The 15,634-nt window shown below is 31.8% G+C and overlaps 1 protein-coding gene and 1 pseudogene across 1 annotated transcript; both read right to left on the bottom strand.

Annotated features, from left to right (window-relative positions):
* Positions 1-1,036, bottom strand: part of LOC134728311 (thyroxine 5-deiodinase-like) — a 54,744-nt pseudogene extending 53,708 nt beyond the window's left edge.
* Positions 1,033-7,461, bottom strand: LOC134728308 (BTB/POZ domain-containing protein 6-like). Its single transcript, XM_063592879.1, has 3 exons — positions 7,312-7,461; positions 3,202-3,454; positions 1,033-2,191 (listed from the first exon to the last, which is right to left on the bottom strand). The coding sequence occupies exons 2-3, from the start codon at positions 3,447-3,449 to the stop codon at positions 1,120-1,122; spliced, it is 1,320 nt and encodes a 439-aa protein (XP_063448949.1). The 5' UTR covers positions 3,450-3,454; positions 7,312-7,461; the 3' UTR covers positions 1,033-1,119.
* Between the last annotated feature and the right edge of the window lie 8,173 nt (positions 7,462-15,634).

Consider the following 15,634-nt stretch of genomic DNA (forward strand, 5'->3'; position numbering starts at 1 on the left):
TTGGGCAATATGATTTTTAAGCTTATTTTAACACAAAATAGTAAAGTCTTGGTGTAGTTTCATAGTATTACAGCTAAATATATACTTTTTATACTGATAACCATTGACAGTCATTTCTAAAGGAATGAAAAATTCAATTTAGGGGATAGTGGTTGGGGGTGTATGATTCCGAAACCCCGAATATGAAGAAACGAAATTCCGTAGTCCCGAATAAGTAAAGACGAATCCTGTGTTCTACCAATCCTCAATAATATCAAATTGGAATATGGGATATTCTTTCAATTTTTAAAAGGTTAAAGAAACATGGATAAAAACTAATCCATGCATGTGTTTCATATTATTTATATTTTATTTATCTGTAAAGAGAAAGATTCAAGTTCATGAAATGAATACGCAGACAGAACTGCCCCCTTGCCATGCCCAGTACTTGATTTGTCAAAAGTTGGTGAAACCAGAAATGAATACGCAGACAGGACTGCCCCCTTTCGAAGACCAGTACTTGATTTGTCAGTCTACTTATCGTTTTTGGATTGTACTAATGAAGTTATATGCAAGACTCAGACTCTGTTCACAAAAATAGTTTACTAGAATTATTCCTTCTTTACCTTCAGTGTCGCTTTTCCTTTTTCTGCAAGAGCCTTTTTTTAACTAGAGATCCATGATAATTATCGTTACTAGGTTAATGCAATTGAGAAACATCACACGTTTAGATGATGAGTTATATCCAGGAAGAATAGTTTAAAAGGAATGATGACAAGTTATAGAAATCAAGGTTGAGACAGAACAACAAATGACTATTATATTTATATATATGTATAAAAAAAAATCAGTGTCAAAATGTTAGTGAAGCAATTGCCTCACTTGCCTCAAGGGTAGTTACGGCCTTGGGGCTGGGCAATACTCATAAAACCCGGGTTTTTGCCAACCCTGACCTCAATGTGATATTAAGATATAATAATGTCTTTCTTTGTAATTTCTTCAATGGGAGATAATAAAAGGTCATTTACCTGGCCTCTATCAATTACTTGTAAGTTTCTAATTAATATGTATATTCTAGCTTTCTAAGTTCAATTCCGATGTTCCCTAGCTGGCTTCTATCAATTACTTGTAAGTTTCTAATTAAGTATATTCTAATTTTCCAAGTTCAATTCCCTGGTATTGACCTCGACTGATATCTGTCTCGGTATCTGTGTTTGCTTTAAGAAATGTTACTGTTATACCATCTTCAGTCACTGTTGGTCGATAGTTTTTACCTGTGATAAAGAAATAATAGTTTTCTGGCGAGGCACACATAAGACGAATCGTGTATCTTATTTCCTTTTTGACTGGTATTGGGATAGAAAACACATTAGTAACAGTTACTGATTTGTTTGGTGTTCTTAAATCTAGAATCTCCATACATTTTGTTATGGATATCTGCTTAGTTCCGTCATTGGATTTTATGACAATGTTCAAGTCAATTTCTGGTACAGTTTTACCCATCACCCTTGGTGTAAATAGAATTACACTTTTTAAAAAGCAATCTCTGTCCACTTTGAAGGCTAAATCATCCTCACATTTAGTTATCCATCTGGCTGCACGATTATTATTCACCTCACACCTGAAAAAAGATATTGGTTCGGGATGTCTCTTCTCTATTCTAAAGATGCAATTGGTTAATTGCTGATCATTAAATGATTGAAAAATTTGGACTATCTCATCTTTTGTTAAAATATCTCTAGTGGAAATTTGTCTGGAGAAGTAATCTTGCTTCATGAGTGGGAACCTGATGCGTAAAATCAGATCTCCAAGCTCATCTCTAATATTCTTATCATTCATCTCTTGATTGTTTTGTTCCAACTGATGTCTTCCCCACCTCATAGCAGCTTCATACAGAACCTCCTCTTGACAAATCATTATATTGCAATTCAAAATCATCTCCACACACTGTCTGGATAAATGAATAAATTCTGGTGACGAAAGGCATTCTTCTGGTTTGCAGCTTATAATGAACATAGCTTTATCAAGAGTTTCTTCTAATTCAAAACTGTGTGCTGTATGTAAAATTGAAACTGCTGTAGTTTCATTCATTTTCATTTTGAGAAAAAGATCACATTTGACCTTCAGTTCATCCATCATGTATTTGTCGGCTACATATATCATATCATGAATATTTTCGTTGGTGATGTCATTTTCTTCTGTGTAAATAAACCTGTAAAATAAATTAAGAATCAAAAACTTAATATCAAGAATTACCAGTGAAACTAGGCCATGAAGATACAAGAAGGACAACATGTATACATTTTATCACTATTTGTCCACCATTACTGAACATCACAGAAGTTATGGTAAATATGTTATCCGCTCTTTGGTCAGTTGTTTGTTGTCTGTTTAACATATTCCCATTTTCTATCCTCAATTAAAATGATTTTATTAAAATAAATTTAAATTATAGATTCAAATGACCCTAGCATTGCACATATTTTATCTAAGGCCCTTAAGGGTAATTAAAAAGGGCAATTACTAATGAAACCTTTGTTTCTGTTCTGAAAATTTATTTATAAATATATCTTAAAGAAATGAAGGCTTCAGAGTAAATGCATTATGATTTCCACTGAAATACACCTTATATAAATCCTCTTCCAGCCATCATTATTTTGAACCTTTTTCACGACTAAAAGGCAACATGATTGAACAAAATTTATTGATAGAAGTAATCCGAAAACTATAAACAAAAATGTCAAACAGCACGACTACATGATGCAAATCTTGTTCAATCAACGAATGATTAAATGATGGAATGACAATGATACACATGAATACCATGTCATAATATAAAGACAGCATTTATGCTTATTAGTACATGTATTTATACGGTATCCATGGTACCATTACTATAAATGCCATAATGGTCTTTACTTGTCATTAAAATTATGCATAACATGCTTAGAAAGAAAAAAAATCCATTTACCTGAAAAGAGTTTCAATCAAAATCTATTCAGTGTACTTAAACAGATATCATATTATGGAGGGGTATGTTGATCTATTAGTGGCTATTAAAATCTCTTTCCCTTAACTAGTATTTATTGCAAAAACCCCTCCATATCATGATATATCTGTTCATAATTATTTTTTCCAAGGGGCATAACTGGCTTAAAAATCTGATTAGAAACATTTAGAAATGAAGGACCTCCCTCCTCTGTTAAACTCATCTATACATACTGTAGTAGTTCACTAAAGACATCAGCCTTTATATCTGGAATTCTCACATCACCTTTCTCAGCCACTGCTCCATTAAACATGTTAAAGAATACAGGACTACTGCTGGCTAACATGTATCTATGTGCTTTGATAGGAGACCGATCTTGTCCTACTATGAAGGTTACATCACACATCACCTGATTGGTCAGCATATGTTCATTACGTTCCAGAACAGACTTGCCAATCTGCCAATGGTTGTTGTCCTCCATTTTATCTGTAAAAAAAGTGGTATGAGCGACTTGTTTCTTTTTGATATCTGCAATTTTAAATCAGTTTTTGATAAATATAGATTTTTGGTGTTTACCTCCACTTGAGGCATTGTTTGCTTAATTGTGCCTATATCAGTCAGGGGTACTACTTATTCAAGTGATTTTTATTTACTTGAAGAAGTAAAAAAAAATATACATATATAAGTAAATTTGTAGGATACTTATACAAGTGAATTTTATTTACTTGTAGAGGTAAAAAAAAAATTGGCTGAGTTATGTCCCTTAGACATTCAGATTTTTTTACTTGTAGAAGTAAAAAAGTCATCCTATCTTCTTTTATTGAATTCTTTGAATTTCTTTGCCCTTATAGAATTTTGAATTATCTGCTCTTTGCAGATGTCTTTACTAATCATTTCAGTGCAATTTCATTAACAATGAGGGGCCCAGGAGGATTTTGAAAATAAATAACTCAGCCTTGATAATCACAAAAATAAATGGTTTGTTCTTTAGTAGTTTGAAAATAAATTACCTGACTTGCAATGTATTGAAAATAAATAACTCAGCAGATATATAGCTTCTTGGGCCTTCAGCAGTTCCAAAACCTTTCCCAAAAAATTTTGCCTTGCTCCGCTCGGCGTAATATGTTTTACAAAACTTTGAAAAGAGGCTAGGTAAAACCAAACTTTAATAGTACTATGTATGTAAGCAATTCATGTACATATATATATTGGTTGGGAATATAGTATTCATTTCATGAAGAAAAGTATAAACTACTTAATCTAATTATACCAATTGTCTTTTTTAAATACTATGTATTTGTGTTTCGTTTGTCTGGTCTCGCTATGTATTATCTTAATATGTTTGTATATATATTGTCTTCTTTACACAAGTATGTATCTGAGGTTATGAATAAAATCTTGAATCTTAAAATTTCTGCAGAAGATAATGATTAGTTCTGATTAAATGGTACACAATAACTTGACTATACTTGAATTATTCATAATTAACAAATATTTTAATTAGTATGTTTTTCGAATATCATAAATATAGTTGTGAAAATGAATAATCAGTTCCTTGCTTTAATGAAAATGAAAAATCTTGCTTCAATAGTGCAGAAAATGAATAATATGTCCTCTCAGTTTACAAAAATAAATAACGGATCAAAAACAAATCCTCCTGCCCCCCCCCCCAGAATATCAAATGGTCGTCCCCTTATCTTCAGAACACAAGCCCCCAAGGAGCAATTTTTGAAGGTCTTGCGTAAATATTTAAGATCTTTGCGCAATCAGTTTCTTTGTTGAATTAATATTAATGAGATGAAACATTGAACTTTAATAAAAAAAAAATTGAGCAAACCTGGGAAAAATCATTAAAGGCATGATTTTACCAGAGACATATAATACAAGTCTCTGATTTTACATCTCAAAACTTGAGGACTTTTGTGGGATTGTAAGAAAATTTTATTATGCAAGTAAATTTTTGAGAAAATTAAGGGGAGCCATACCGGTAGCCAGAGGGGGTTTCGGGAGGTTCGGACGAACCCCCCTTTGAAAACAAATAAGCACTGTTAAAGTCAATGTTCTGTTGGAATTGTGACTGTTAAAGTCGAGTTTGTGAGTCCAACGAACCCCTCTTTAGAAATTCCTGGCTACGGGCCTGTGAGCTTATTCAAACATTATTTATTTACTTATATATGTTTATCTTTTTTACCTCTTCAAGTAAATAAAATAAACTTGTACAAGTAGTACCCCTGATTGTATGTGGTGGTCAGTTTTGTCTTGGTAGAGGTTACAAAATTCCCGGAGAGAACCACCAATCTTCAGCAGGAAGTGTAATTACCGGTATAAGAATCTTAGACCAGTCAATTCTTAATATGAGTGGAAGTTTTATGTTTAGCATGCATTTTTTATTATGATTTTTTTTAAAGAATAGACTACATACAATGCTAGATCAATTATATTTCAGGTATATATCTGGATATAGTAATTCAATACTACCATGACTACAGATACATTGTATATATATATACATGAATCAGATATCAGTAAGCAAAGTTATTACACATTCTTGCAGTATCACCATGATCACTTACAAATTAAATATATATAATATATATACTGACTCTTACATGTCTTAATTTTATTTAGTTTAATTTAAACTATATTTTACAATACTTATCATGCTTATATTGCAAAAGTATGACAAGATGAACTATATAAATACATCTTCTTCATTTGTTCTTTAACCATGTTAAACAAATGAGTGACAACATTGGAAACATAGTCATGATAGTGTCAACTCAGTGTTGAGAAACATTCACTCTCTCAACTTTCTCAAATAAGGGGAGATAACTCAGATACAATGTACAGTAATAGACCACTTTCGAGTTCATCCCTCACCGGCAAAAACTCGTCAATTATGCACGCCTTTATGACGTCATTTACCAGATAGAGGGGGTCGCCTGTATCCCTGCACTATTTACGTTCTTCAAGCGTCTTAGTGATCGTCTTTGTGCAGGATAAACTAGAAATAATGGTTGCTCTGTAGGTACTTACTAACAATTCCCTAATGACAGCAGTGTTGATTGTCAATTTTGAGAATTCAATTTGCCGAATAATTTGTACAATATAGAATTATAGTTTTCCAACCACTCGCTCAACATTGGAAGGGAAGTGACGACGCCCCTAAACGCACAAATGACGGTGATAAAGGCGCGTATAATTGAAGAGTTTTTTCCGGTGACGGATGAACTCGAAAGTGGTCTATTCTATAATAGAAAGTGTTGTGAATTTACCTTTATTAATGTGTAGAAAGAAAACAAATCCAGTTACCAAAGTTTTCTTGTTCTTATTATGCTGACCTGTACTGTAGGGTGAAAAAAGCAGTGAAAGATCTAGAACTTTTTGTAAGGGGGCTCCACTGACAGAACTAAGGCATGTTACAGGGGGGAGAGGGTAGGAGGGGTCGATCCTAATCCCAAAGTCCCAGGCTTAAAAACATGAAATCATGAGGTTCCGAATTGAAATAAATTAAATCCCCAAATTGGAAAAAAAAGAATTCCCGTATCCCAAAATGACTGCTAACTAATCCCAAAATCCTGAGCTTAATCACACCTGATCCCGGAGTCCTGATAAAGGTCCTATCCCCCTCTGTAATGGGGGCACTCCAGTCATGCTTCAGGGATTCCTTATATAATCAAGCATAGTTTTACTGGATCCCCCTTTCAAAAATCCTGTGACCATCCCCCCTCCTCCAAAATAACCCCCCTCATCATGTAATCAAATCCTAACCAAACCTAGCAGCAGAACTTAAAACTTACTCCTATTCTCCTAAGCATAACTTTTCAATCACAGTATTTGTGCTTTGTCTTCATAGCCAGTGCCATTATTTTTGCTACTTCCAAAATAATGACTGTATGAATTTTGAGATCTAGAAAAACTTTTTTATCTTTTGCTTTGACACCTTCCAGCAAAGAAATCGCCTTTCTAAACATTAATCATTATCCTACATAATGATGTAATAATCATGCATTACATCACTGATTAGTCTAGCTGCGGACCCGTAGCTCTTAGGTCCTTACGCTTTTTTTTTTACTATTTGTGGACCATAGATCTATGCATGGTCCGCAAATAGTAAAAAAAAATAGCATAAGGACCTATGAGCTACTTCTTCTTCTTCCGAATACGGGAGTAGACTCCTAGGTAGGAGTGTAAAACTTCCCGGAACTTGTGTGCTATGTACATATGGACTTAATTTAAAAATAATATGACAAAGAAAAATCGTTATCAATAACATATAATATATACATTATAGCTACGGTTCTGCAGCTATGATCAGTCATGACCAGATAATATATTCTCACCACAGCTTTTGTTTATTCTAGTTTTTAGCTATCAGCTATGCAGTAAATATGTAATATGACATATATGTGACTGCTAATAACAATCGGCAACACTTGAGTCACTTGAATGCTTGATCATATGTTTTCATTTTATTTTTTATCGGGATGTACAGGAGGAGGGAGAGCAACGAGTATTTCGATTTCATAAATATGTGTTATATCAAGATATATAGGGAAAAAATTCTGAGACAAGCGCTTGTGTGTTAGATGAACGGTTTGTAGGCCATTTAATGCACAGACAAATTACATTCGAGGCAGTGGTAGAATATATATATATATATATATCTAATAATGTTAGGTTTATACCAGAGCTGGTTGGCACTTGCTGTATTATAATTTGCTCAGTGATTTCATAAGCTCTCTTTATTGAAAGCTTTCAATTTATATTGAGTTCTTATATAATCTACACCATGACATATATCCATATGTCGACTTTGCAAAATTCCTAATGTTCCGATATTATTATTTTTTACTGATGCAGCTGTTTAAAAGAATAAATATGTATTAAGTCGACATCCTTATTTGCCATATCAAACAGCTTCAAACTCAAATCTACACTGTGTTCTAGCACGAGTCTACAACAATAAAATGTAAAATCACAACTTACTGAACTCGGGGGAAAATCAATTAGGAAAGTCCATAATCACATGGCAAAAACAAATGACAAAACGCATCAAAAACGAATGGACAAGAACTGTCATATTCCTGACTTGGTACAGGCATTTTCAAATGTAGAAAATGGTGGATTAAACCTGGTTCTATAGCGCTAACCCTCTCACTTTAATAACAGTCTCATCAAATTCCGTTATATTTTCATGATGCGTTAAATAAAAAGTCACAATTAATAATATAGCTCAGTGATACGTTGAAAAAAACTTAGATTTAGGAGAACCTCCGTGAAAAAAAAATAAAATCAAAATACAAATGTTTGCCCTTCTTGACCCATTGAAATGTTTCAACTGAGCAAAGGTCAATTTATTTGGTATTGTAGGAATTTAATTTCTAGTAACAAGGAAGTACTGATAAAGAGGACCTCCTCAGTGGTGGACAACATATTTAAACAAATCAATGCATACGTTATGGTAAAACAAATATGCAATATCTTTATTACAATAACCATTTTATAGTAAATAATGTACTTCACAGTTTAGACTGATAATCGATGCCTATATAGATTAACAGGTACAAGTGTATAGGTATCTAAAATAAAACATACGTAAAAATATATATTTCAGTTATCAGACGAACGGCTTTTGACTTGACAAACACATATATATATATAAACAATTTAATTTATTTTAAAAAGTTGTGTCGGTATAAAAGAATGAGATTAAAAATATCATAGCTACAGAAAATTTTAGTGCTTTTTTATCTTTTTGTTCGATTTGTACAAAGCAAAATTATAACTGTTTAACGAGAAACGGTAAGTGATAATATTTAATGTGTTTATAACAGTTGAAAACTTTAATTCAAATTTGTTAGAAATTAAACAAATATAACTATTAGGGTTTTATACAACGAATTTTAAGTGATAAAGGATGACATTTGCTTGAAATCATTTTATAAATTAGATCCAATTTTGAAAAGTTGATGAAGAGAGGATAGGCCAATTATTTTCTAAAATTGACACCTTCCGTTCCTCAAGAGAACACTGGGGTTATAGGTTTTAAAGAGATGACCTAATAGAAACTTAAATGTTAGAAGATAGCTCAAAATAGATACAGGAAGATGTGGTGAAAGTGCCAATGAGACAACTCTCCATCCAAATAACAATTTATAAAAGTAAACCATTGTAAGCCCATGTACGGCCTACAACACGGAGCCTTGGCTCAAATCAATATCTTTATTCTCATAACCATTGCAGATACATAGGTACAGAGAGAGTGCAAAATATGTACATGAATGTGCATCTATTTACAAAACATATATAAAATACAGTGGTTTCAAAATAATATACATGTTAGCCAGGAGGACCCACATGTTTATTTATACACTTTATAAGCTTACATAATCTTTTTAACTCTGACTTTTTGTTTACTTTGCTCAACAGTTTTCCAAATTTTAGTGTATTAACACGAGCCAAATAATATTTATCAAGGTATAATTTTCTGCTGTCGTTAAAAAATGGACATTCTAGCAGATAATGTAATTCGTCCCCAATACTACCAATATTACAAAGATGACATTTTCTATCATTTCTATTAACATTATTCAACCTCCCTGTCTCTATTGGGAGTCTGTGGTTTGTGGTTCTATATCTACATAAAATAATACTTTCGTGCATATCCAAGATATCAAAATATTTTTCAAAATTCAATTCTAACTTTAAAATTCTATAATTTACTGCTTTTGTAGACTCTTGTAATTGTGTATTCCACAACTGTTTATAATAGTCTTGTAATCGCAACTTAAGTGCATTTTTTAACCATATATCATTACCAAAACATTGAGAAATCCAAATATTTGAAAAACCACATTAATCCAAAATATTTTTAACTTTACTCACAAAAAATGTACATACATTATTAACAGTAAATAGTGTTTTTAATAGTCTATATGCGATAGAAGATAGCTTAGTCTCTTTAGCAGATAATAACTTACACCAATATGACACTATTTTTAATCGAACAAATAGTTATCAAAGGTACACGGATTATAATTAAGTACGCCAGGCGCGCGTTTAGTCTACATAAGACTCACCAGTGACGCTCATATCAAAATATTTTAAAGCCAAACAAGTACAAAGTTGAAAAGCATAGATGATAAAAAAATTCCAAAAAATTGTTGTGCCAAATACGGCTAAGGTAATCTATTAATAGGATAAGAAAATCATTAGTTTTTTTCGAAAAATTCAAGATTTTGTAAACAGGAAATGTATAAAAATGACCACATTATTGATATTCATGTCAACACCGAAGTGTTGACTACTGGGCTGGTGATACCATCGGGGACGAAACGTCCACCAGCAGAGGCATCGACCCAGTGGTGTAAATAGTTATCAAAGGTACCATGATTATGATGAAGTACGCCAGACGCGCTTTCCGTCTACATTAGACTCATCAGTGACTCTCATATCAAAATATTTATAAAGTCAAACAAGTACAAAGTTGAAGAGTATAAAGGATCCAAAATTCCAAAAAGTTGTGCCAAATACGGCTAACGTAATCAATGTTTAGAATAAGAAAATCCTTAGTTTTTCGAAAATTCAAGATTTTGAAAACAGGAAATTTATTAAAAAAATAACTACATTATTGATATTCATGTCAACACCGAAGTGTTAAAGGCTATATTACTAGTGTAAAACCATTCAAACGGGAAAACCAACGATCTAATCTATTTAAAAAACGAGAAACGAGAAACACGTATGAATTACATAAACAAACGACAACAGACAACTGTACATTAGAACTATACATTTTACTGAAAATGGAAAAGTTAAATAAATAAACCAATAAATTGATGGCCATTCTCAACAAAAGTAAAACAATTTGTTCAAACCAAAGCTGTATATATATTGTCGATTGGATCCACTTAATTCATTTTGGTTATAGGGAATTTCTTCGATACACATTTTTTTTTTTAAATGCATGCCTGCAACATTAGCGATTCGAGTAATTTACATTTTTAATTTAAACGCAAGAACAAACTATTCAAAGTCCAGAATAATAACGTATTAAATAAGATAAATGCAAAAACATTAAACAAAATTGAACTAATAAAATGTTGTTTAAAAACTAATTTAATTTACACTTTGTATTATGAGTATTCTGTTCATACCTCCATAACCAAAGGTACACAACGAAAAAGAGACACAAGCTAGAGTAAATCAAATTCTACACAGAAAACTACGGATAGAACAGCAGAAATCTGGAGGGAAAGCGGTACTATTTATTCTGCCATAGGCGACAAAACTATGATTTTCTAAATTTACCATTTTTTATAATAAAAACCTGAATAAAACAGTTATGTGTAGTGTTAGAGCATTATTACTCTATTCTAAAAATTGAATCAAAATAGTATCATGACCAAATTACAACGAAGGTTGTTTATGTTATGCCAACGTAATTTCACACCAAATTTATGAAATTTTGGAAGCCTTTTCGAATAATTCTCTAGAAAATATTTCAATAAGTTTTAAAATTTATACTGTAAATATACACACTGCAGTTATTCATAGATAAATAAAAAAAAATGTATAGTACCCTTACATCCAATCACAGCGCTCCTAAGTTGACTTCCGTCACCTGTCTTGGGCAAACATAATGCTGGGGAAATATAATAGTACCGTTTTCCCTGCAGCTTCTTGCGACGAATGAGGAAAAAAACCAACAGTAACATTATCATTATCTCCCAGCGCAATTTAATTTTAAAAATCATATATCTGGAATGAGAAATACATCTGAAAGGGAGATGGAGTCAAATGCTTTTATAAATACTAATGTTTCAACTTCATTACTTTCATTACTTTAACTAACTTGGCATCGAAACAGACATTTCATGGATTAGAATTCGTGTTGCTCAAATTATAATCGTCTGAAGTGTTCATCTGTTTACTTTTGTCTTTGTTGGAAGAAAACTATTGAAAATGCGTATGTATTGCAAATTATTTACTTTTTATGATATACATTTTATTACACACAGGGAATACACGGTTAGTATTGTATATCAAGTACTAAACAGTTGTATTCAAGACGTTCAAACATGGCAAGCAAAGACGATACAGAGAATAAGGTATACTATCCCTCATTTCAAATATCAAATGTGTACGAACATGTTTGACGTTAATCAATAATATCTATAATTTCTTTTAGTAGGTATAGTTTTCCGCAAATTTATGAAAGGTATATATGTACTATCACAGTTGCGGTTTCGGGATTTAAAAGGGTGAAACCATCCGTGGAATTTAGATAAAAGTCAATGCACTTACCATGAATATAGCTCTAAAAACCCTTCTGCGCCATACAATTAATACTGCCAAAAATGCCATATCAATCTAGAAATCAAAAATACCATAAATACCCAACAAGGCCTCTAAGGGGCACTAGCTACGAGACATTAAAAAATAAAAAATATATTTGTGTTGTTCAATTATTATTTTCGTGTCGAATATATTTCAGAGGCTACTAGAGGTTGTAAAAGCTAAAAAGTCGAAAGAAGTTCTTGTGTTGCTCCAACAAAATGTTGATATCGGACACAGCGACGAGGTGAGAATGTCATAATATAAGTTCCTTTTTTATGACTGCTCAAATGAACTTTTCTTCAAATAACACAGTTTTGGTTCATTTCAATGATTGTAATTAACTTGTTTCTCTATATTTCTTCATCATTTTGGTAATCATTTGATTATTCGTATACTCAATGTAATAATCCTTTGATAAAGTCTCATAAAAGACGAGTATGTCAATTGAGGGATAACGAATACAGGGTAACCAAGAAAAGACTAACATATACCTTAGTCAATATTAATTGTGAAAGTGGACAGTTAAACCATGTATAAACCATCCTATTCTTTATAATACAAAATTCTTATTACATAAAACATACTTAGTAATAAATAGTATTTTGGTTGTACATGTTTCTTTACCACATTATATAGAATGGTTGCACTGTGCTACATTATGCTGCATCAAATGGTCTCGTTGATGTAATAACAGCAATAGGTGAGCTTGAAAAGAACAAGTTAGACGTGTTTAATGCCAAAAACCATGTAAGTATCTATCTAGATAATGCTTACAATTTATTTCTCAACTTACTAAAAAGTACACCTTTTTTGATGTACAAAATCTTTATAACTTAAAATATATTTTTTTGTAGAAAACATGAATTTAAAAAGAATAATGAACGTAATAGAATCCATCGCTTTATCATATTATCCTGAAACATAGTGAAAAATCATGTCATACTTTTTCAATTGTTTACAAGTAGCAATTAACAGAGCAATAACACGAGAGTTGTTATCATTGTGTTAAACAAACCCACTGACCTTTCTTTTTTTTCTTTTCATTTTCAAAAGGAAGGAGAAACTGCAGTCTTTTACGCTGTTAAACATAACCAGCTTCATGTTTTGCCTGCTCTTGTGGCCTTTGGAACCGACTTTAATATTCAGGACAACGTATGTATTTAAATAATGAATGTTTACGCTGGAAATCGACTTTTCGAATGAAATTCAATAGATATTATCAAACTTTAAAGTATTTTGTGATCAATCCAAGTTCTTAGGGTTAAAAGCTACTTTCAAACAATGTGGATTCTATTACAGCGTTCACAATAAGAACAGCGGCTAGAATAAGCAGATGTTAATGCAGTCATTCGTACAAAACTAGATAATCTAAATTCGCATAATGGTCAGTACAAGTATAGATGACATTCCACTTTGCTTATTCTTTTCGTAAAGTCAATGAGTACCATAGATCCGACAAGATCCATGCGTTTAAACATTCTTGTTAAACAAATATCATCATTATAAATTGAAAAAAATCAAGGGTTGTTTCATTTACTGGAAATTGTTCTTTCAGAATAACAAAAGCCCACTTTCACTGGCTGTGGACAAGAAACTTATTGACATCTGCAAGTTCTTGTGCGATGTCGGTGCCGAAGTAGATATCACAGAATGGGGTTTGGCTTTGATGAATATAAACATGCTTAGAGGACAAGATCGTACTATACTTGAATTGGTTAAAGAACATAACACAAGAATGAAGGCTAGATCATACGGGTATATCAAGGACACACTATTGTTTTTTTCCTCTCTGTTACTTATCAGGTTAAGTTGGAAGACATTAAAAGCAATGTTTGAATGTATGTTTGATGCATAACAGCTTTTCTATTTTCACTTCATTTAAAACATTCGTCCTCCATCAATGGCAACATTAATCACATTACAGTAGCATTATTATTTTTCATGAGATGATACATTGCAGTTGACATTATTTTTTGAATAAGAATGAGCATTGAAAAACTCACCTACCTTGTTAAAACAAAAATATTCAACTATATTTGATTTGTTTCACCAGGTTTTGTTTCCTTATATGTCTGACTTTGCAGTACACAATGATTTAAATCCAACTAGTTTGTTTTGCATTTAAGCTATTGCTTGAATATAACGTGACTTCGTATACTATTAATAACTAACATCCTTTAAAAAAATTCATGCATAACTCTGATTTCTCGTCTGAAATTTGCTGAAAGTTTGTGCTTTTCTTTTTCATTATACTTTAATACTTTAAACTTTGGTATTATGTTTAGCTCATTTGACTTTTTTAGCCACGAGCATCACTCTAAATATCGAAATGCACATCTGATGATCTGATGCAATTGAAACAGCAAATGTTATTATACAAATCTACAAAGATTGAACTTTTTCCTTAAAAATTTACAAAACTTATAATGTGTGCTTTTAAAAAGAAGGCATACTTTTGTTTAAAAAACATATATCATATAAAAAATATCTAGAATGGTTTCTCTGTTTGTTTTTATAATAACTGATAATATACTATCATTATTATTCGTTGGATACCAATTTTCGTGGATTTCGTAGGCACAGTCAAACCACGAAATTAAATATTCAACGAATGATAATTTTTCTATAGGTTTGTATGCAGACTTCAGCAAAACCACGAAATTAAATACCCACGAATATGCAAGTTTGTCTTAATCCACGAAAATTGGTACCCACGAAAATAAATGAATCCACAGTATTTGAATTGTAATATGTAATAATTGCTTTTTTTAATGTTGTATTGTAGACTTATCAAACAGAAGTTGATTCACGTAGGAAAAGACTATGATATGAAGACACTCTCTGATCTTGGTGTTGAAGTTGAGTTCTCTGCATATACTAACAGTTTTTACTTCTTTATTTCAAAAATATCTTCAGACTATAGCCCAGTGTCAAAATATCTTGAAAACAAACAACGAATTTTTAGTGACATTTATTATACAAAATGTTGGGGTAATGCAAAAATATCCATAGAAATGAAACTCAGGATATCTGGACACACCAGAGGTAATGAACGTATCTCAGTTCTACCAGTTGAAGGGAAACAAAAAGTTCAATTGAACAATGTGAAAAGGTCGGAGGATAAACAAAACCCGGTAAGGTCAATACTTAGAATTGTAACTCATAACTAATAAAGCATAATCCAGGCACATAATGCTTTTGCTATGATTATAATCATGATCAAAATAAGATGTGTATTTGCTCTTAAAAAGGATAAAATTACTTTCAAAATATAAAAACTTCTGCCAGAAACTTCAAGACTAATTTATCACTGGCATATATTAT

Source organism: Mytilus trossulus, chromosome 8 (assembly GCF_036588685.1).
Source record: "Mytilus trossulus isolate FHL-02 chromosome 8, PNRI_Mtr1.1.1.hap1, whole genome shotgun sequence".
Lineage (NCBI taxonomy): Eukaryota > Metazoa > Mollusca > Bivalvia > Mytilida > Mytilidae > Mytilus > Mytilus trossulus.